This window comes from Xiphophorus couchianus, chromosome 18 (assembly GCF_001444195.1).
Source record: "Xiphophorus couchianus chromosome 18, X_couchianus-1.0, whole genome shotgun sequence".
NCBI lineage: Eukaryota > Metazoa > Chordata > Actinopteri > Cyprinodontiformes > Poeciliidae > Xiphophorus > Xiphophorus couchianus.
Window position 1 is genome coordinate 25,325,832 of NC_040245.1, and position 23,939 is coordinate 25,349,770.

The 23,939-nt window shown below is 40.9% G+C and overlaps 1 protein-coding gene across 3 annotated transcripts in view; it reads right to left on the minus strand.

Moving 5' to 3' along the window:
• The window catches only part of LOC114133241 (roundabout homolog 2), a 98,236-nt gene extending 81,454 nt beyond the window's left edge, over positions 1–16,782 (minus strand). For 2 of the 3 annotated variants that reach the window (XM_027998980.1, XM_027998977.1), the window contains exon 1: positions 16,170–16,782. In XM_027998980.1, the coding sequence (XP_027854781.1) occupies positions 16,170–16,224 (55 nt within the window). In that variant the 5' untranslated portion in view covers positions 16,225–16,782. The remainder of the gene's footprint in view (positions 1–16,169) is intronic. The other variant, XM_027998978.1, reaches the window with a different exon arrangement.
• Between the last annotated feature and the right edge of the window lie 7,157 nt (positions 16,783–23,939).

Genomic DNA, 23,939 nt, shown 5'->3' on the forward strand with positions numbered 1-23,939 from the left:
GGCTCCTTTAAGGGCAGTTTTGTTTACAGAGACATCATAATCCATTATTTGTGATTTTGGTTGTGTCTTATTTATTTCCATTTTATCCACTGTTTTTGGTTGTTGTGTTTTACTTTGGATATGTGAGCGTGACGGCTAAGTGCTCCTTACAAAAAACGATTGGTTTTTGAGAGGGTGAATTTGCAATGTAATACTTATCGCAATTTATCATTTGATAATGGTCTCAAAACAACAAAAACAAAACTTGTTATCATGACAGGCCAATTTGTCACACTGAAAATCTGCCTTTCTTTTTCTGTGGGATTTTGGGTGAACAAAAGTTCATTATTTTAGAGGGGAAAATGATGCATTATTTTGAAAACATAAGTGAGACATTCATTTTTATCAGAATGCAGAACGATCCAATCAGTGTCGAGACTTAAATCCAAATCATATGATATGCTCTGTATCAAACTTAAACTTTCAATTGACCAAAAATATGTTTGTAGATAGGTACTCGGTGACCTGTAAAGTGTTTATTTTTTTGTAAAAAACTTTGAAAACCACCAAATTTTTTCCACAAAAATTATGCACAACTTTATGTAACCGTATCTCAAAAAATCTCTGAAATACACTAACGTTTTTTTTGTCCGTAACTTAAGAACCTCCAACGGGTATGACACAGAGTTCAGATCAGGCCCGACCCGACCCACCTGACTAATTAACATTAATTTTAGGTCTGAGCCAGAAGTGAACTTGACATATTGTAATTATGGTTTTACTGCTTTCGTTGTCAGACCACCAGTTGAGTAAGCAGAGTAAATTCTCCTGTTTGTAGCTGCACTTTATCAACTTCCAGCTCCATCTTGTCGCTTGTTGTAACCTCAGGGCGAGTCAAGTGCGAATCATCTGGGACGTGTGACTGACAGGAGCGCAGCATGGCGGGGCAGCGAGCGCATTTATTGTGATTGTTACAGTCTAATGAACTTCTGAACCTTACTTTCTTTCCTCAGCAACTTAAACTATCTACTCCTCTATTTAAACTATAAGTAAAGTAACGTAGCTCTACATTGTGCATTCTGTTTGGTTTCCTCTGTGCTGAATGCGTTGTTGGCTTACTAAGCCAAAGCACAACCCGCCCATCACTAATTTTGGTCCGACCCGTCCCACGTTTCAGGTCAGGATTCAGGCTTGGGCCATAAATCTAAACTCTAGTATGAACACGTTTTCAAGGCACTGTACATTCAACTTCTACTTCCTCCTCCTCCAATTTTTGCTCACAGAAAGGCCCATTATGCAAAATATGCATCGCTATCCAGAATGTTAAAGACAACCTGAGAATACAAATGGCGCATCCAATGTGATTTGGTAATGGCTAAACTTTTGTGTGTGTGGACTCCTGCAGATATGAAGACGATAGCTGGAGTAAAGCTGGAAATTCTTAGCATTTAATAGGAGCTGAAAAGAAGCAAAGAAGGCAGAGGGAAATAGATAAGTCCTGTATCCAGCTCCCCGGAGATCCATTACTATTTTTGCTTGGCTCTCGGCGAAAGGCGCTCTGCTACGAGACCTGAGGTAAGCTCTTAGAGCACGACCAAATGTCTCCAACATTGTGTTACAGTCAGAAAAAAATGAATAATTCAAAACGCCGCTGCTTTTAGGTCGCTTCTTTCTCTCTCTCTCTCTGTCACTTTTTCTGTTTGGGAAAAAAAAAACCCGAAACAAAATGGTCACTGTACCAGTGATTTATTAAGCTGCTCTGTCTGTGGCATTAAAGTCGGCGCATGATCCAGACTGCATGAAAATCCCCCCATTATCATCGCAGAAGAGCGGTGGAGAGCAACCTAATGACACACATGCTGCCATTAAATTAGACTTAAACCGGAGGCATCGGGAGAAATGTGCACTTTTGCTTAAAGCAGATCTAAGCCTTTTTTAAAAAGATAAATAAATTGAGCGATTTGATCCAGGCAGAGCGGCAGTCGCCACCAAGGCAGAAACCCGAGGTAAACATCTAAAGAGCGATCTAAGTGCTCGCAGCTGACACTCCTGGGTCACAAAGCAGGACAGCTTGAAACAGCAGCGCAGGCCGCGGATGAATACTAATCAAGCCATTAAAATGTTCTATAGCACCTTCAGGGTGTCCTGGTGAAAAAACACACCGTGTTTAACAGGAGCAGACGAGTCTAAATCGGCAACCTGAGAGATTATCTTCAGAGATGTCATTATGGGATTTCAGCATACGTGGATGCGACGCTGCTGTACTTGGCACATCTGAATATATATATGTGTAGATTTGATTTATTTATTAGAGTGGCGTGCAGGATGGTATGGAGCCCCGCTTACATAGACTGACAGGAGACTGTGCATCAAATATAGCTAGAAGGATGTCAGGATGGCCATCAAACAAGCTTCTCTAGCATTATAAAACATTAAGACAAATTAAATTGCACAGCAAGAAAATGTACTAAAGAGGATTTTACAAAACCTCCATTTCATAAATGTCGCTAAAAACTAAAGTTTTTCATTAAATAGCTCATTTAACTGACGTGCGTCAGAAAGACAAGAACAGAAAAGTCAAGGTTTTCCTGTTACATCTTAATAAACAGAAAAACAAAATATATCAGATATACATTGTAAGATATCTCACAATTCAACTCCATTTTGAGTCTTTGGGTCAAAATGTGATTCAATGTTGCTTTAAACACTTCAATGTTGTTTTAGTAATAAATAGTTTACAAATAATTCATTAGAGTACCTATTAATAATTTTATGAATTACTTATTTTTTAAAAATGTCCTGCCCACAGAAACAACAATGAGCTAATTACATTAACAGAGTACATTCACAATTTTAAGCAGTAAAATATCTAAAAATTAAACAGTAGTGCACTAACACTTGTGCTCAACATGTACTGCATTGAAATTGAAGTAAAGTGTATGTAAACGTCAATGATTATGGATTTTCTTGTGAAAGGTGAGATAATTCACATCATTCTTAAGCATATTTGAACAATAATGCAGCAGGTGCTGGTAATGCACACCAAATAGCTGTTTGCCAACTGACAATATACTCAGGAAGAAGAAGACAACAACGATGACTTCACATGGAAATGTGGGTAGGCTCTGGAAAGTGTTGCTCACCTGGCCATTGGCCAGGGGACACAAACGATTCACAGGTTTTTCCAAATCGATGTTGCAATGCACTGATGAATCGATATTTTTACTCACCTCTAGTTCTTAGTAAAGGAAAAACCAATCGAAAAGTTACACCACACATCTCTCTGATGATAAAAATGCAGCAGATGCCACAAAACACTTAATACTCAATCAGCAGGAACAACCACCAAAACACACCCACAGCTACAATGAAAAACGTGGACAGGCAATCAAGGAATTGTTATTAAGAAGTTCTTGTCTAAGCAGCATCTTCCCTTCAACACGTTCACATCCTCTAACGTACTGAATGCAATGTCAATCAATCTGTACGGAGCTAGCATGTTCAGTTGTGCAAGCACTTTTGCTTTGCTAATGTTGATTACATGACGTGAGGAGCACTAGAACGCAGCAGAGCACACGATAATGTAATATACGTCCTGGTTGTCTAAACCTTACACACAGGAACTTTTGGAGTTGTTTTTTTTTTTTTTTCTAAAATGGGTTGTCAGTTTTTGAAAAGTTACCTCAGTCATTTCGAAAAGGTACGAAGCAAGAGTGTGCAAACACACACAAACACAAACTTTTTCCTCCATGCGGCACATGAACGTCACTCCAATTTTTGCAATGTTGACTCACTGGAGCCTGTGTGCTCGACTGCAGCCGACAGAGCACACTGGAACGGGACAGGATGAAATATTCATTCCGCTTTTCTAGACCTTCCCAATGTAACTGGAGCAAATGGGTCACTTTCAGCCAATACAAAGCATCATTTCACAGCTATGGTGACACTCAGAGAAATTTACTTCCTGCACATTTAGGGGAGGATTGAAGGAGGGAGGGGGTGTTAAAAAAATGCATTTTGGGTCACTATGAATCATGAGGCAAACACAGTTTGGCTGCCATGTCGGAGTCAATGACAGCACAGCTCAGGGATACTCCCGAGGGCTCAGTTTTAAATTTTAGATCTTTATGCCAAGTCCGAGAGGTCGTTTTCTCCCACTGACATTCTCCAAAGTCATGCAGTACTTTCTGTGCCGCAGCTCTTTTCCAACTCACTGCGACTGGAAATATCCGTCACGACAAAACGTGGCACATCTCTTACAGTAAAATGAGTAAAAACGCTCCGGTTCCTCACTGTGTACGTCCCTTGAGGGAGCTGTTCTAGATCAGCAAACATCTTAATAACACAGTTGCCTGGCATTTGTGCACAGTGGTTAACACTGTTATTCTAAGAACAGAGGCAGTATATGAGCAAGTACACAGAGTGACCCTGACTTCAGACGCAATCCTAAAAAAACAAAACGTAATCGTTTAGACAATCAGACATTGGTGGGTGGTTTTTAAAAACCATTGCCAATTTTCATGTGCAAAGGCTTACAAAGAGTTTTGGCACGAATTATTTTTAACAATGCTTATCAAAGGAAAAGTGTTGTTCCCCTTGTACCTTTCACAGTGAAACAGAAGGTGTTTGAACTCATTGTCAGTGTTTATTTGACCTGCTTTGGTGTCTGCTCAAAAAAACAAATCTTGTCTAGTAACTCTAAACAAACGCTAGTTATTAAATTATGTTATGTTAAAAGCAATTATCTAAGTTTAGCCGCTTAGCAAAGCAACCTTCTCTAAGTTTTGCCATACATAAATAGGAGGAATCACATTGAAAAATGCATAGAGTTGAATGATCAACAATGGATATAAACAGAGGAAACATTGGAACATTAGTTTAACTCGTCAACAAACTGCTTTCCATTGAAACGTCATCAGCAGAAGGAAGACGCAGCTTTACTGAATGCCATAGCTACTGTGTCGAGTCAAGATATATCTTTAGAAATCCAAGGGTGCATTCACACCAGCCCTGTTTAGTCCACTTTAGTCAAACTCTAGTCCGTTTTTCTAGAAAGTCGGATTCATTTGGGGAGGTGTGAATGCAAAATCCAACTCTGGTCCGCCTAAAAACCTAGGGCTCGGTACAATTACAGCGAACTCGGGCACACTTCGAATGCAAATGTGGATGCAAGTGGACAGAGGGCCGCTCCAAAAGCAGGAAGCGAACAATCATGAAGGGTATTCTGGGTAAATGCAACCAAAACAAACGCAAGATGAGTCTATAACGCCAAAGTCAAAAGAGAAATCCTACAACGGCTAAAATCTGGTGCCACTCCATTTTTGTTTGCATTTTCTGCAGAAAGAAGTTGAGCATGTCTTCTTCAGAGATTCTGTGTGTAGTTTCCCTCAGTAGGTTTTGATGTAGCGCCACCACAAGTGAGGGAGGGAACAGTTTTTTTCAACTGGTTCTGTGTGAAAACGGACAACAGCAGCTGAAAATGTAGCAAAACGAGTCCACCGCACTATCAGGCGTGAAAACACCCTTAAATAAAGCTGCGTGTATTTCATACAACGCAAAATCTGAGTACAACAGAAGCTTTCTTGTCCGTATTAACGCTGCAGGATGTTCAGCAAAACTCTAGTTGGACGAACTTAGAATCACTGATCAAACACTTCCTGAAGAGCATGACTAAAATCAGAGTGATCCCTGAACTGAGACTGATCATGTAATGAGACTTGACTAAATAATTGTGGAGTCTTTTCTGTATGTTTAAATGTTAGACTGTGCTGTTATATGTGTTGTAGTCATGTAGATCAACTTAAATTATACACTAGATTTTAGTAGTTTATGATCATTTTTCTGCAAAAGTAAATGGTTTGCACAAATGAGATCGACCCGACTACTACCAACACCGTCTCTACAGAAGGGAGTCGTGCGTAAGTCCGGTTGATAATTCTCGGCGGCTTTATCATTAAAACCAATCATTGACTTGCATTTAAACGAGTTATCCTAAATATGTGAGCTACATTCCCTTAAACATCAACAGACATTAACTAAGGGCAACAGAATAATTACACATAACTATGATTATTACCAGCAGGTCATTTGAATTTTATTTATTTTTTTTACATCCACACCTCTAGCTGCTGTGGCTGAAGCTCCGTTCTGCTGCGATATTCAGCGGCGTGTGTGGGCAAACACTGAGAAGTCCTTGTTGATTTCAGTCAGCTTGAATAGCAGATATATATTAACATGTCTAATTTTTTTCTGCTTCAGTTATCTCTGATGAGCTGAAGGACACTATAAGCATCCTATGGAAAGAAAAATGATCAAAAGCTACTTTAACGGCTGTGAAAATCCACAAGCAGCCTAATGTATGAGAGAGAACTTTTTTTCTTACTCTGTAATCATGAATGAGTCAATAGGCATTTACTACGAATACAACGATCACTACTATAGGCGCAACGGGGTGCATTGTAAAGAGAGCAGAAGAAGAAGAAGGGGGGGGGGAGAAGAAAAGAAAAAAGGAATTGCCGACAGCTTCAAGCTGACCAAAAGTGACAATCAACAACCTGCTCCCTGTGAAATGTGTGCAATCAGTGAGCAGTCCACGCCACTTTGCGCTCGGCAGAAACACATTTTCTTTGTGAGAGGGAATATTTTCACGGTAATATTCGGTTCATGACAGGATGATTGCGGTGCTGCACCTGAAAGCACCTTTCAGCTAAAAAAGAAACTCCGTCAACCCTGCAAGTGTCACGGGCGGCGATGGAGATCTCCGTGAAGGCGTGTGTTTAGTCGGATCATGAGCACGGCCCATTAGAGCCCGCGTCGGGCCTCCTCGGAGATATCCGAGGGCAAATGGGAATTTGGAGTTTGACTTTGTTTTGTCTGGGAGGGGAAAAAAAATACAAAATTTAATCTGTGCATTCTGCTGTGAAATGATGTTGGGTTTTTTTTAAGTTTACAAGGGATGAACAGGCAGGGAAGGACGTTGATGGAATACGACTCCTAAAGTGCCACTTAAAGGGCACATATTATAAATTTTACAACTTTTTTCAATTGCCGTCAGGCTTTCTTGCTTTCTGTCCTCATGTTTATTTGCATGAATAGAGGTGGTAAATATGTCGACATGTAGGAGGGAAAATATGTGAGCAGAAGGCAGCCGAGAGTGAGAGAGTTCAGTTTGGAGAAATAACAAACAACACACCATCCACCCAAAACAACGTAGTGACTGCAAAGTCTGCGGCTTGAATTTTAGTTCTTAAGATATACAGTGACTTAGGAAGTCAGGAGAAGAAACGTTTTCAGAGATTAATAGTTTGGAGTCCTAACAAATGTATTAGCGATGATCCGCTGGTTGTGCAAACCTCACATTTCTCCACATAATCAGCCTGTTTTGCTCATGTATGAGAACATCGTCTTTGACACTACTCAAACTCTGTAAGACTGATCAGTTCCTGATTTTTTTTTGTTTTTTTTTAAGATTATGCTTGGAGTTTTGCACAAAAAGTTGTTTTCTATTGTCAAAAAAATTATTTTAAAGCTTCTTGTCTGCTTTGAAAAACAATAAAAAGACTAACTACTGTTTATTTCTGTTCAATTTCTGTAACATTTTTTAGCTTTATGGCTCTAGGGTATGATTTAGGACGTTTTTACTGAACTCCCCTGAATTTCAAAGAATTCAGCATAAGAGTGACTATTTTAACTAAACTGGGCGCTTCGCCGTTAAAAGACATCCATTAAACCGCGGCCTTGCATTAAACTCTCAAGTACAGAAGTCCTTGTTAAGCTCCTGCAGACAAAAGAGACTTCATTCCTGCGCTGTTCTGTCAGCGAGGACGAGTCCATGAAGAGCTTTTACACAGGATAAGGTCCAGGAGCAAAACAGAGTCATGATGAGCCATAAGAGCGAATGGCATCAAACCTTGAGCTGCCAAACAGACCAAAAGAGTTTGATGATTAAGGATGCGCCCCACTCTCTGCACTCTCAAGGCCATCTGGAGAGAAAACGAACATGTTGGAGTGGAAAGTGCTTCTAAAATACAAATACACTAAGCTCTATGGTCATTTTCATTCCAGGGAGGAACAACAGAAAAAACCCCCCAAAAAAACCACTGACTTAATTTTCTTTTGTGCGCTTTTAAATAATATAAAAGCACCAGCTACCAATATTCATTCTCAAATATTTGGCACATTGTGCAGATTTCTGCCCATTCATTTATGGCAACTGTTAAACGACAAAGCAAAAGCAAATTAAAATGATTAAACAGCAAATTATTGGAAAGTCAAAAATAAGTTGTAAAACAACCTGCGAGCTGAAACTTGCTAAAACAGAAGCTAGAAAACTGCTACGCATTTTATGCTCTCTATTTTTTTGCTACGCACCCCAAAAGAAGGTAAAATTAAATCCAAAAAATTCCCACAATCTGTGAAATAAAATCACAGGATATTAATACATAATCGGGTCTTGGACTTTAATCAGAGATTTTCTTCTCTTATGAAATAGAGGAGTGTCAATGGGTGACTCTGAGGAGGAGTCTGCAGTGTCTGTATTGTCCAGAGTAGCCGCTTGGTCTGAGGTACAGCATGTAATCACAGTGTCATTCTCTAGACTTCTTTCCTCTTTTGATCCATTTGAAAGTCCATTTTCTTTCAAACATAAAAGACCCACACGCCTTAAGATGCAACCTACACAAGAGTACGTGCCATGAATCAAAGTAACGGCCTGCACCGGCCAGTCAGTGGATGAGACTTGTGCATCTTGAAGTTCTCCCTTCTTGAAAAAAAAAAGAAAGTGTGTTGTACAGCTAGAGTTTAAAACAAGCAAACAACTTTTCATTCTCACCAGGCCGTCTGAATCAAACATTTGCTCGTTCTGAAAGTCCGGTACGTTTGTAAATGTGCAACTGAAGATTTCTGTGGATCCGAGAAGCAAAACTCTAGTCCACCTAAAAAAACATTTATCTTCATCTGGTTTAGGTGAACCAAATGCTGGAAGTGGACGACAACGTAGAACACTGCGGATGAATCAAACCAAAGAAGCATGCATGTAGCAAGTCTGGCGAGACAAGAGACCCATGGTCACATGGGGAGGCAGGATGAGTTAGAAGCTCTGATAGAAACATGGTCAGATGAAATTTCGAAAAGAGTTTTGCACAAAGGTGAAAAGTGCCCAACAATTTATGAAAAGACAAGATAACTTAGCAGAAGTGGTAGTCCACGAAACGAAAAGGACAAGTTTACTTGTTATGAGGAACTAGAGGCCATTCTTCAACGCCACCTTAGCCAAGGAGAAGAATACATGATTTAAAAGGTCTGGTTAGTTTGACAAGCTGTATTGTGACAGCAAATTTGAACAGGTAGAATGTCAATAAAAATAACTCCCCAGTCGTGACGATTCTACCAGACAGATATGAAAATGACCAAAGATTTCTTAAGGGATGAGGCTGCCAACATTGGATTGGATCCAATGTCCCCAACGTTGGGTCCAATCTAGAACATGTCATTAACACAAAGCAATAATTCTGAAGACGTTCAGATCAGCCATGAACAACATTAGAGTGTGTGCAGAAAGATGTGTTATTGCTAATGAAGGCAGCTTTAAAAAAAAAAAAAAAACAATGCGTGTAATCCTATGCCAGACAAGTTAGCAAACAATCAAGTGAAATGCCACCTTCACTGTACGACCTACACAGTTTGACTGAACTAATTTTGAATTTTTATTTCATTTTTCAAGTCTAGATAAAAATGGAAACGGATACCAGAATGGCAAAGAGACAGAACCGTCCATGCTCTTCAATCTACAGAATCTAGTTTTGAATGTATCCATTAATTTATTCATATTTGACCTCCCACCTATCATCTGTCCTGTCTTTCTTTCTTTCAGACGGTGGTTTATGTTGGTTAAGTATTGAAAGCTTGAGCGATGTATTTTATTCACAGATAACTTTGTGAAAAATTGTCTTGAAATAATATTGATCCGGAAAATATACAGGAACTCTGACAGCACAAGCAGGAGTTGATGTCCCAGTGGTGGGAAGGAGAAATAAGCAAATAAAAACCTCCACATTTCACAGTTTACATCTTTCATCAAAACATGCCACTTGAATTACCTGTCGGTTCATCACTCCAAATTATCGTTCTGTCTTTTACTGTTTGCTTAAAGTGATGATTTCTGCACATTTAAAAAGGTTTCAGGTGTCAAAATATACCACAGTTTTCAAAGGTTTCATCATATCGTTCCTTTATCTTAGTTCTCCTTTTGTTGAAATGCCATAGAAGTGCGACTGTAACTTGAGTTTTCTGGTTGTTTGCGGTGTACAGCAGCATTCCCTCCCCCACCTGTTGCTGTGCACTGCGTGACAGCTGGCTAAAGCAAGGCTGCTACACTTTATCCTTTTAAAACAGTCTTATAAATACTGTAACAAAATGGTACGTTTACTAAAGTGTACCGATCTCGTGCCAAAGATGCACTTGCCTAGATTTGCAGGTTCTTCCCTCCTCTTTCAAATTGTGTTGGAAGAATCTGTAGTGAGAGTATTTATGGCTAACTCTGAGCTCATTACGTCAGTTGTGAAGATTAAATGCTCGGACAGTAATAGTTGAATCTCATTTGTAAGAATTCCCGTATTTATTCAGGGAAAAAAAAGAATAATAATAATTTCGGGGGGAAAAAGTGGCATCTCAGCTGAATAAAAGCCCATTAGCGTTTCCGCTACACCCTGATAGACAAGTTATCGCATTGGTCCTAATTGCAAAACTCTGACACACGCCCACATGTTTGCTTGCGGCGTCTCTTCGTGTCTGCCTCATTGAACACTCAGCATAAGTAGGCTAAGAGCTACGAGCGAGATCGAGATCACGTCTTCCAGACCCGTTTTGATGCAGGCCTTTCCCCGGCTCCTAGCTGGGGCATTACATAACGAGGGGCAGGAGCAAGGGATTGTGGGAGCGTTTCATTAATTAGTATTTACAAATATTAACCCCCGTCTCCTACCTGGAGGGTCGGAGCGCACTCCGTCACCCTAATGCGTGAAAACATGAGAGCCGCGAGAAAAGAGAGAGAGGTTTGTTTTGTTGTTTTGTTTCAGATCTCTTCGCCTTTCAGCGACTGCCAGGATCAGGGAAACAAGAACATAGACCCGTCTGAGCTCAGCTTCTTATCTGAGAGGGGGGGAAAAAAACCCCAGCAACAACAACAACTTAGAGAAAGCTCAAAGTCCAACTTTACACGCAAGTGGAACGAGGAGCAGAAGGCTGGCAGCGCGCCTGTGGGGATGGTGGCTGTCTGCTGAGATTTCTCCACGTCTTTTTCAATTTCAGCTCATTTACATATTTGAAAAGGCCAAAAAAAATATATTCAAAGACTTCTCGTGACATTGCCAAGTAATCTCTGCGGGGAAGGGAGGAAAGGGGGCATTAATTTGAAGCAGCAAACTTTCATTTTTAAAAGCTAAGTTTGATTCATTCTGGCATCAGTCTCTGGTTGTTTAAACGTAGCCGTCCTCCTCGTCTGTCATCTCATCTTCTAAATGAAATCATCGGCCCACTGTATCAGAAAGTGGGGGGGTTGGGAGTTCAGCCTACGTCTACGTACGGGCAACGTGACTCAACGATGAGGCATGTTGGACGACTAAGCAGAATTGTCTGAGGTAGTTTTACAAAAAGCGGAGCTGCATGTTTAGCAAGTCACCACCAGCTTCGATTAGTCCCTCATCCACTGAATCTGAACAGCTCAAACAAAATCACACTTCAATTAGAATCAAATGAGATTTGGTATATTTGTGGGGAAAAAATGGCTGAGCTGCCGTGTTGATTTACAGCCAATAAACGCTTGTTGTTTTCCCCACAATCACAAAGCATTTTTTAATTTTTTAGCGGAAAACTGCTTGGGGTGGAACGTCTAGAGACTCGTGCAGAGCAGGCTGATTGGCAGAACGCTAACATAAACAAAGTCCCGTCTTGTTACGCCGGATGATATCTGGCACCGTCTCCTCGGCTTCCCGACAGAGGTCTCGAAGTCGGTACGAATCCTCTCCGTTCAAGTGCTCTGTGCAAATTACACACATTACGGACGGGAACGAGCCGCAGCCACAGAGGTGATTGCCACTCCAGATTAATGGATGTAGGCAGAAGGCACAGGGTGTTAAAAGTGGCTTTAATGTTAGGAGATAAAGCAGGTTTTAACCCTGAGAGTGATGGACAACAGCAACACACCTCTGAACCTGCTCGGCTGGTGCAGGATTACAGGCCACTTTATTGTTATCAGGCACACCGATGCTAGAACCACGTTAATCTTTCATGATGTAGATTTGACAATATCTAGACTTTAGCTGGGGAATTTTTTTTTAAAAACCAAAAACCCTCCACATTTGGGCCATGACAGCATCCCACTGTGGGATTTTGAGATACTTTGAGCTTTACGACATTATCCTGGTCAAGGTAGGCAATGGAAGATGGTGGTCGGTCACCATAAAGTAGGGCGGGGTGATGCCTCGATTAATTGAATCTTCTTGTTGTTGAAGATAGCATTATTTTTTTTTATCTGGATTTTTTTTTTTTTTTTTTTTTTCCACCGGTGCACTTTTTGGGTTTCCAGAGCGACATTAACCCACCCAAGATCTACCATCTTGTGTTTTACAACTTGTTTTTATTTCGACTTTGAATTCAGGTCAACTCACAGGAGAAAAGTCAGGTTTTTAACATATGTTTGGGCATTTGTATTTTCTTAGGGGGAAAAACACAAAGAAAAATGAGATGTTAAAATTGGAAATAGGATTTGGTATAAAAAAAATCAGATTTTATTTTTAAGCACTACCAGGAACATGGAGATGGACAACACTCAGGTAGCCGGTCGCATTTAAACGATGCACAATTGTGATTTCAGGGATGACATCCTGCATAACCTGGTTGTACCAAGCGATTAACTGAGCTGCAGTTGCCCTTCTATCCATCTTCTCATTTCATCCTACTTGTTCTTTTTCTTCCACACATCCTATTTTTACTGGATATATTCTCATGCTTTGGACCATTTTCTGTAAATACAATTGAGAGTTGAGCATTGGACCTTCAGATTCTGAAATGCTCAGACCTGCCTGTCTGCATTGTTTTTCAGCAAGTTGTCGTCACACCATCTAGGTGCCTAAAGGCATCGAGTTGCTGTCATGTGACTGGTTTAGTCAGAGCTATGTGATTCAAATAAAGACAAAAAAAATGTTAAGTGCTGTTTAATTAGCTGGGCTGTCTGTCAGGATTCTGGGTTTTTGGGTTGGTTTTGCTTCTCATTTTAGTTCACTTTAGTTTAGCCCTTCCTGGTCCTTTTGATATTATTATTATTATTATTAGAGGTATTTAGTAAAATAAGTATTCTCTTACAGTATGGCTTTCCTTATTTTCAGTCCTTTATAGTGCTTCTAGGTTTATTCTTTAGTTACCTCAAGTTCTGTCCTGGCTTGAGTCCATGTCAAGCCTTCTTTAATGACAATAGTTTGATTCTGTTTTATCATTCTAGTTATTCCTTATTTCTGGCTCCCTGCAGTGTTTCTAGTAATGTTTATTTCTTAATTTCATCACCCTAGGTCCAGTCATTCTTCCATGTCCGAGTCTATGTATATCTTCCTTTGGTAATTCTAGTTAGGTAATATCTTTAGTCCTTCTAGCTTTTCCCGTAAGTGTTACTAATTCTTATTTGGTCTCTTTAGGTCCGGTTGGTCTTTCTTTAGTAATTCTAGTTAGGTTATTTCTTTGTTTAGATCTCCTAGTTTCTCTAGCTCTATGCTCCTTAGTTCTTATTGTTGTTAGATCAGCCTTGTTTCTATTTAGGTTTGGTTATGGTTTCCCTCATATCTTTCTCTCCTAGTTCATCAGGGTTTCCTTACTCTTAGTGTCTTGTATTAGTAGTATTTTTCAGTTCCCCATTTCCTCCCTTTTGTGTTCCCAGCAGATCTCCTTAGTTTCCCTGTGCCACCTTCTCCCCGCCCCTCAGCCAGCTCCTGTGCCTCACACCTGCAATCACTCCTCTCCTCTAGCTAGGCCATGGTTTCATTTACTACCTCCCAGTATTTAAGCTCCTCTATCCCAGTCACAACTTGCCAGTCTGTCTCATCACTCTGATTGTAACTACCCATGCTTCCCTTCCTGGATTACCTTCTGTTCCCTCGTGTTTCCAGTTTGTTTTGTTTTTGGATTTTCTTGTACCTTTGGATTTTTTGTTGGTTAATTTTCTTCATTAAAACATCCATTTAGTTCTACGTCTACCGCCTGCTGCGTTTGGGTCCACCGCCACGCCACATCATGACAATATCTGCTCTGGTAGGGTCTGCTTTCAGCTGCTTCAAAAACAGTGTGACCCAACGGGAGTAATGGGGTGACCTTCCTTCAGTCCATTAGTTTTACAGTTGTGTTTCCTGATCCTTAGATATATTTAAACGGCTGAATACCATTTCTAAAATGGTAACTTTTTCAAAAGCATGAACCAGCCTGTGCACATCCTATATGACGTAGATGCCAGTGGTTTAAAGACACTTTCACTTTAGTAAAAGGGCAAAAATCTGTACGACGAATAAACAGATGACTGCAGTGTTTGACTCACCAACCAGAGCGGGTCCTGTACCACAAAAACACCTGGCTTATATATTAGTTGCACCCTGAACAAGTTCTCTATTGCTGCTTAGCATGTATAATCAGCATGTATAGTTGCTTATTTTAACTGTTTATTATAGATTTTGTCCAATCTTCTCCTTAATGGGGCACCAATAGATTGCTCACTCACAGCAATCTATGTATTTTCCAGCCACATGTCAATTTAAAGCACAATCAAGTGTGTTACCTTCAGTTGCTATAAAAGTGCAATATATATCAAACATGACATTAAAAAATTTGACTTTGCGGTTTAATGTCTTGAAATTGACTTCTGTCTCTTTAAGAAGCTCCTGCTCTTTCCCACACTCTGCCTTCAGTGCCTTTCCGATATCCTGTTTACAACAACGTTCTTATGAAGGTTTGACTGAGTAGTTTGTATGCGAAGCTCAACAGTTGCGCAGTTTCACCATGCTAACTGCTAATAGTTGCTCTGTGAGACTGGAGCTTCAAGGAGGAGCTTTATGAAAATAGAAAATAGGTGGGGCTTTATGAGAGAAAGCGTTTAAGTCCCCCCCCCCCATGGTTGCCGTGGGAGATTCAAGGATTTTCTCAAACATGTATGACAGAATCAAAACACTGATAAAGAAATAACATTGTTTACATGTTATAAAGCTCATAATATCTACTTAGCGCAAATATTACAAGCTAGTATACGAAGGTTAATTAGTCAGTTGCTGCTTAACGGGGGGTTTTGCAAAGCCTTCTTTCTGCCAGCTGCCCAGCAGTGTGCAGCCACATGTTGTGAAGTGGCAGGACTCCATTGAAAGCACATTCTCCGGCAATTCTATAAAATGGCTTAAAAACGTAGGAACGCTCTGACTGGGAATTTTGTACAAACCAACTAGTCCAGCTAAAGTGGTTTAAATACATTTTTCAATTGAAACCAAAACACAGTATTGTGCATAATTTGAGAATACACACACATGCACACGCCAACGCGTGTGTTTGGACTGTTGTTTTTTTTTTTTTTTTTTCATTTTGCATTTGGATTAAGGCTTGGATTTTAAAGCTCTTATTAAAGCAATGGTTAAAACGTTTAATCTGCTAGTGGGAGGCAACCAAAAAATGAGCTTTTAAATGCATTTTAATAGTGTATTTCCACACACTATCAAGAGGGTGGGGGAGAATTCCTCTATTTTTGGTCAGTGCCACAGACAATTTACGCACATCTGCACTGAGGGGAGAGCTAAACTGTTTCACTTTTCCTTTTCTTCTTCTTAAGGGCCAACTTCGCTGTTCAAAAATGTCAATTTGCTTGGCTGCATTTCTGCATTATACAAATGAATTCATGTGTGACATTTTCTCTCTTTTTTTCCCGATCCGTTTGAGCGGGGAGGATGCGCTCAGCTCCCGCAGCTGTCAGGGGAGCGCGTTGGGAAAACGCTGCTAAACACAACATTTACATCCATCTGGAGAGACAGAAAACACGATAAGACATGTCACCCAGCCTGTACTATGAGGCGCGTCACGCCATATGGGCTGTGACTGCTCCCGTGTACGTGCGTGTGTATGAGAGAGGGAGACAGAGAAAGAAAATAAGAGTATTTTCTACATGAAATATTTACCTGAAGTGATGGTGACGATTGAAATAATCACAAGCAGGAAATTTTCAAAGTTCATCTCCACACTCGTCTGGATCCAGATCCCTGGGAGTCTTCAGTCATTGAAGTAACGGGTAGGTTTAAAAAAAGAAAAAAGGGGACAAATCTGCAGACAGAGACTCAGCTGGAATATTTCAAGCGAGTAAAAAATAATAATAATAATAATAATAATAATAACCCTGAAAAACGTTGATATCACTCACAGCAATCTAAGTCAGCTGCGGGGTCAGCAGCAGCAGCAGCAGCAGCAGCAGAGGCAACATCGCCCCAGAGGAGCAACCTAATAACTAAACTCAGCAGCATCACTTCTCCGCTCCCGCATGGCCACACACAAGCCCCGACTTTCTTGTAAGGATGCTCCTCCTCTGCCGCTTCCGAGAGCCAAAATAACATTGAGACTAATCTCTGATAGAGGTCCGGTTGTAAGAGAGAAGACGGGACCTCCCCCATCCTTCTCCTCGTCCTCCCCCGAACCCCCGCTCTTTATGCGCTCTGCTCCGGCCAGCTGCAGGTTGAGCGAACACGCTCCGAGGGGAGCAGCGCACTCCCAGCTATCCGCAACAAATCCGCCCCAACCTCCAGGACTGAGCGCTTTAAAGAGACAGACGCGACGAGGCGGCCACGAAAGACTGACTGGGGTCCTCGCGACACAGGAGAACCGTGGAGTTTAATTTTAATGGTTTGGTTATCGCTGTTTGGGGAACAGCTTCATTTCAAAGACACAAGAGTTTGTACATAAAAACAAAAACCATATTGCTATAGGAATGAAATAATTTTTTTTTAAAAAGAATTGTTTTGCTCCTGGGATGTTGCTTGTGGAACGATAACATCACAAGAGGCACGACTTCCGGTTTACATCGGAAGTCTGACCTGGGATTGTCTTCCTGCTCATGTTGGGTGCATTCTGGTTGCAAGTTGGAAAACCAGAATGTTTTAACTTGTGATTATTTTTAATGCTAACTACTATGAGCGCCTCGCTTTCTCTCTATGTTCTCCTTTATATACGAATAACGGCTTCATGCTACTGTGGCCTTATGCTAGCAGAAACAAAAAGCACTGAAAGTAATACCTTTCACACATTTGACACAACATAATACACAACTTTAGCATTAGCTAAGCCAGTCTGCCACGTCTCTCATGCTGTGATACATTTAGATCACAGCTAAAGAGTTGATACTACTGTAGCTGCATCTCCATAACAAATGTGCGCAAATTCTTGTCTATATTCTGATAATGTCGAAAGAAAAACACAATTTTGCAATAGCGGTGTTTCTATTAAATAGAAAGTGACATTAAATCACATGTAAATAAGGTCTTTCACGTCATAAGTCATTAAAAATAATACAGCGATGGCCGTAAACAGTCACGTGAGATATATTTATAATTTAGCCATGTTTATCAGTCACCAGAGGAAACGTCGAGTTTTATTACGGCGTCGGAGCGACGAACCCATTAGGCTTGTGAGCAACATATGGGCGTCTTTAGGAAATTGTAGTTGGCGATTTTATTTTAAAAAGTTGTGGATTCAACAAGTTGAAATGACAAGTTGAAACATCTTATGAACAATGCAGCCATGCTGTGCTAGCTCTGGTGGAGACAGCTGCACAATGTCCTACTTTCTGCTGTCTTCATTGTTTTCACCAATACGCATCCGTCTGTTGATCCCGTGACTGGTATGATGTGAAAAAGGTGGGTCCTATGTGCTATGAAATACATCTATTTCCACAAGGCAGAAAAACCACCTTATCTTAGCGCAAAAACTTTTTATCCCAATTTTTTTTCTATTATTTAAATTTCTTTTCGTTAATTAAATTTGTACAATTCTATGGTTAATCGAAAAGCAGATAGTGATCGATATTGCAGCGTAACATTACTTAATCTCCTGTTGCACCCTGTAAACATTCCTCTCACCTCAGCATGCGGTAAGCTTGACCAAAAAACAAAATTCGACAGCGTGACCCACCGTCTGATTAATTTCAGGCCAAGATTACATCACAATTGTTCAATGCGTCTAATGAAAACTTACGAACCATGTTTACAGGCTCGGTCTATGCCAGACAACAGTGGTCAAATATCCTGCCAGAACTGTGAGTGTTGCTGCAAAAGTTTCTCAAAAGGTAAGGGAGACTCGAGGGGTTTTGTTGAATATCAGAGCTGATTTTATTCTGTGCAGGCTGTGCATTTTTATTTCCTACTACAGTTTTTCCCTTTTTCCCCCCCTGAAATCCTACTCATGAGTTTGTGTTACATAATTCAAAGTGGCACCTTAAGAGCTGATATTATTACTCATTCCTAATTAGCAGCAACACCTAAGCAGCTATAATCGTTTTCTGTTTTATCGCTGCTGCCGTCGATGCTAATGGAGAGAGTCAGCGTGCTAACTTCTTTTCCGTTCTCCGCACTCCGCTTGGTCTCTCTCCCGCCGTTTAGTATTCAGTCTCTAATTCAGTGTTGATTTCTTTAACCCGCAACTGTTGTTTCACAATTCACACCCACTTCTTCCACAATCTGCCCCTACGACATCTCTTCTCTGCCTGGAGAGGGCTTCCTCTCTCTCTCCCCGCTAGTTGTGGACATAAACAGCTCCCCTGGGGAAGTAAGCGTTGTTTCACTGTCTCTCTCTCTCCACCCCCCGCCCCTCTTAAAACACTGACCGCTCCGGTTCCTCTCGGCAGTGGCTTCCTGCCTCTCCGTCATTGTGCTCACGTCAGGCCGCCGGAGTCCGGCGTGATGGAGAGTGACTTTGGGATGGTCAGATGCCTGCCCTCCTTTGTCTCATTGAATAAGAGTGAAAACTGGGCGACAGAAGTGGAGTCCAGATGTTGTTGGGTGGCGTGACACAAAGACAGAGGCTCACAATGCCGTCAATTTCCCTTTCAGCGGAGGTGTTGACCTTATTAAGGGCCACAATGGCTAAACAGCCATGAAATAGAGTCCTTTCAAGCCTCAGAGTGGATAGAGTTGTGAAGGTGTCAAATGGAAACTGCGGTGGCCTTACTTTGAACTGCAAACCTGGAAAAAGTAATCCTTGGGAAATATTGTGTTCTCAGTAAAGTTTAGCTTTGATAGGTTAAATCCTTTATGACTTTTTTGGCACCATTTTTCTCCACATCCACAGATCCCCGCTAGCTTTTGTGATTATTTAGTTCAAGTCATTCTTTGTACGAGAAACCAAAGTTCTTACATCCTTACGTACTCTGTCTTATTTTAACTTAAAGTGATTTAAAGTGACAGAGAAATTTTTGTATGGTATGATACAAATCAGAAAACTAGGATTGGACTTTAACTAGGCCATCCCAACATGGGATTGTTTTGTACCTTTGTTGTCTGGCTGTATATTTAGGGCTGTGTTCCTGCGTGAGGAAAGGTCTTAGAAACTTGTCTGCCTCCGACATGTTTTCTTCTTTCGTCCCATTCTTGCTGAAGAAAAGCATGATGCTGCCAACACCATGTTTTATGATTTGTTCAGGATGAAGTGCAGTTTTAGATTCCCTGTACACACACGCAGCTGTTCGCATGCAGGAAAAGTTCAACTCTCAGTTATTATGCTTTTCAATCAACAGCAGCTTTCTTCTTTCCCCTCTTTTATTCAATCTCTGCAGCTCTCAGAATTTAACGCTCTCCTTCTGTTAATATCGAGAGTCCATCGTGCCATGGAAGTTTTATAGTTGCGCACAAATCATTCCAATTTCAGATTATAGATTGAACAGTGCCCCGTGAGACATTCAGAGCTTGAAATATGGTTTAATAACCAAACTGTGCTGTAAACTCCTAAACAACTTTTTCGTTTTGGCCGTGTTCCTCAATCTTCATAGAGTTGTTTGTTCAGGAACGGTCTCTAAAAATAGACATGTCCCCCCCACATCTGGACTCCCAATTCTAAAGACAGTTGGGTGCATTGATTTTTTTATGGTTATTCATTTATTTTTTTAGGGTTAACAGAGTTAAAGTTCTACAAACTTTTAATTTGCGACCACTTACCATTTTCCTGTGTTTTGCCAAATAAAATCCAAATAAAGTACATTGAGGTTTGTAGTTGCAACATGACAGCAAACTGAAAAGTTTAATAGAGCGTATGAATTTGTCTTATATGGCTTTTTATTCATTTTTAAATTTGTAACTTGATATGTTCTTTTTAGATATAAAAAAAAAGCTTTTCATTTATCATTATTTTTATTCTGCTTTTTTGGAAGGAGCTTGTTAATTTGTCTGTATTGCACTTCTATTTTGTAAATATATATCTTGAGGAATTAGATGAAAATGAGCCTTTATGGCTTATTGTGTGATGTGTATTGTCCCTTTTGAACTAAATCAAAGGGGAAACAATACTTTTACAATGCACTGTACCAGAGTTTGAAAATTGCATGTCAATGTCCTAGCTAGCTAGCTTTCTCCATGTACTTGCACCTGATTTCTCCAGAATTTATAAGGACTCCACCCTGGTGGGTCCTTCTATTTCAAGGCCCACTCTGCTCGCCTTTCCCTCTGCGCGGTAGGTAGGTTGTAAAGTGAGGGCGTGTTGACAGTAACCAGGGAGGTGCAGATGGTCGGCCGTGGCAGCAGTCTGACTTTTGGTGAAGAATGGGATATTCAGCTGTCGGCCCCTTTGCCCCCCTAACTCTGACCTTATGTGCCTCTGATCGCCGTCTGGCTCTGCCTCATTATGACAAACTCCGTGCTGCTTCATTCCCACAATGCAGCCACAGCAATAATTAACCATCGCATGAACCATCACCCCTCCACTAAAGAAAATATCTCATTTAACTAATGACACCTGACACCACCTCTCTCTCCTTCACAACTACCCCTGCTGCTGTATTGTTGTTTTTTTCCCCCTCCTGTCTGTAATTGAAGGTGTTTGGAGTTGACCTCCCAAGAAATCTTGTCAGCAGATTTTGTTCGTCGCAGGAGCAGGGATGTTGATTCCTCCACGGCAGCGTGTGTATGAGAGGGAGTGCTCGGAAAGTACTCCGGAGTTTATTTATAGGCTTAGTGTTAAAGCGGCATCGGGGCCAAAGTCATTTACATTCAATGTGTCAGAGTGTGAAGGTAAGCAGTTGCTATTGCTGCAAAATTTGGCATTAAGCTCTCAGCATAGTGGGGAGGAGAAAGGGAACGACACGTGGAAACACAACTCTCCCTTTTTTAATCGTCTGCCTGCACTTTGCTTTCCCAAAGACTCTGAGGAGTTCTAAGCAGCTGGCAGAGTATTATTAAAAAGAACCCGATCATATACGGTAAACAGATATTATGGGGCTGTGAGGTGTTGTTTCTCAAATAAACTGAAATCGCAGGGGAAAAAACGCCTTCATATTTATGTCTAAATATCTTCTTCCTTGTTTTTTTTTTCCTTTCCTTTGTTTTGTGTTGTAGGAGTTTTAGACATCTAAGAAATGTTCTGTTATCTGCTGCAACAGGACGTTTTAATTTGTTTTCCCGTCCAGTGGAGCATCCAAAACATCAAAGTGTACAGTACACTTTTGAGTTCAGAAAACGTTGACTGATTTTGTCATAGATTTCATTGATGTGAACTCTACTTATGAATTAACCAAAATCTGGAAGCAACTGGTGAAGCTTCAGTACAGACTCAACATTTTGACATGTTGTTGATCTGTTTTTGCAACAATAGGGCGATGCGTTCGAATTCCAGCATGTATTTTTGTGTGAAGTTTCCATGTTGTCTTCTTCAACTCAACCTTCCTCCCACAGAGAACTGCATGTCAGGTTAATTGATCTGCCTCTAATTGTCTGTGCATGGTTGTTTGCCTCTGTGATAGGTTGACAACCTGTGTACCTGGCCTCTATTGATCACTGAATGGATGAATTGAATTAAAGCCAAATGTCTAATGTTTATGCAACAGGTGGAGAAACCTATCCTGCGAGTTCTGTCTGCACACAACTACATGGAACTGGGTTGAAATAAGCTGAGAGCCAAATGATCAGCAAGTCATATCAAAACAGAGCCTGGACTTGTCAACATTAGCCTAGAAAGTCTAGCTTAAGAAAAGTGTTCTTTAATTGTCAAAGTTTCTCTTTGCCACCGGTTCTTTTCATAATCTTTATGGACAGAATTTCTAGATGCAGCCTAGGTGTTGAGGGGATCCATTTTTGGTGGCATCAGGATCCCGTCTCTGCTTTTTGCTGATGATGTGGTCCTATTGGCTTCATCAGATTGGGATCTCTAACTTTGGCAGGAGCAGTTGGCAGTTGAGTGTGAAGCTGCCGGGATGCGAATCAGTGCTTCCACATCTGAGACAATGCTCTTGAGCCGGAAAAGAGTAGAGTGCCTTCTCCGGGTTGTAGAGGAAGTCCTGCCCCACTTGGAGGAATTAAAGTATCTCGAGGTCTTGTTCATTAATGAGGGAAACATTGGAGCAAGAGATTGACAGACAGATTGGTGCCGGGTCTGCAGCAAAGCGGGAGCTGTACCGGTCTGTTGTGGTGAAGAGCGAGCTCAGTCAAAAGGGGAAGCTCTCGATTTACCAGTCGATCTAAGTTTCTAACCTCATATACGGTCACAAGCTTTAGGTAGTGACCTAAAGAACAAAATTGCAAATACAAGCAGTTGAAATTATTTTTTTCTCCAGGTGTCTGGGCTCTGTCTTAGAGATAGGGTGACAAACTCAGTCATCTGAGAGGGACACAGTAGAACTGCTGCTAGAACCAGTTGCGCCACCTCAACAGGCTCTTGTGTAGCCAGTTGAAGTGGCTCGGATGCCTCCTGGACGTCCACCTGGTGAGGTTTTCCGGGCACGTCCCACTGGGAGGAAACCCAGGGGTAGACCCAGGACACGCTGGGAGGTCTATATTACTTGGCTGGTCTGGGAACGCCTTGGGATTCCCTCCCAGGAGCTGGCAGCTCAAGTGGAGAGGGAAGTCTGGGCCTCCCTACTTAGGCTGCTGCGCCCTCAACCTGACCCCAGATAAGTTGAAGACGATGGATGGATGGCTCTTCAAATAAAACACTGTCAGCATGACCTTTAAAAAAGATTGTAGCTTTTTGTGTCAAGTACTAAAAATCTTTAGGAACTGACGATAAAGCTATAAAGGAGAATGATGACGCTGTCTTTCAGACACTCGGACTGGGATAAAATAACTGCCTGAAAAAACTGATTGGAGAGACTGTAGCATGATTGATTAGTAAATGTGCTGATGAGATGCGGTGTACTGTATTTCTACACTGTAAAGCCCCTGAGCTTTCAAGCATGTGTTTGGAATTTACTTTATTAAGCCAAATGACGTATGGAATCAATCTTAAGGTATCTAACAATGCTTGTTGATTCTGTTTGTGGTCATAATACAACAAAATGTGAAACGATTGTGAATTATTTCACTGAAAAAGAGTAAAACAAAGCACAATGAGTTGTACTTAAAAATACACTATATGTACCTACTGTATATGTAAAGTGATTGAAGCTGCAGTGTGTTAACATGAGGATGTGTTTTACGGTGTTGTGTGAAAAGTGATTGAATCTGATGTTTTTTTGAATGTGAATTTGTTGCTATTTGTAGAGGTTACAGGCTTTGGAGTGCAGGTAAATCCATTTAGCTCCTTGCCTCTTGCAACAGAGCCAAGCAACTGTAATAAACGTTTTGCATCATCTTGCTGAAATAAGCAACAAAAAAAAAGGGTTGACTTTGTGGCAGAATATATTGCTGGTCCTTTTCATGTCTACAAGTCCAACATGTTGACTTTTTTAACTACATCTTTATAAGTCTGATGGCCTTTTTTTT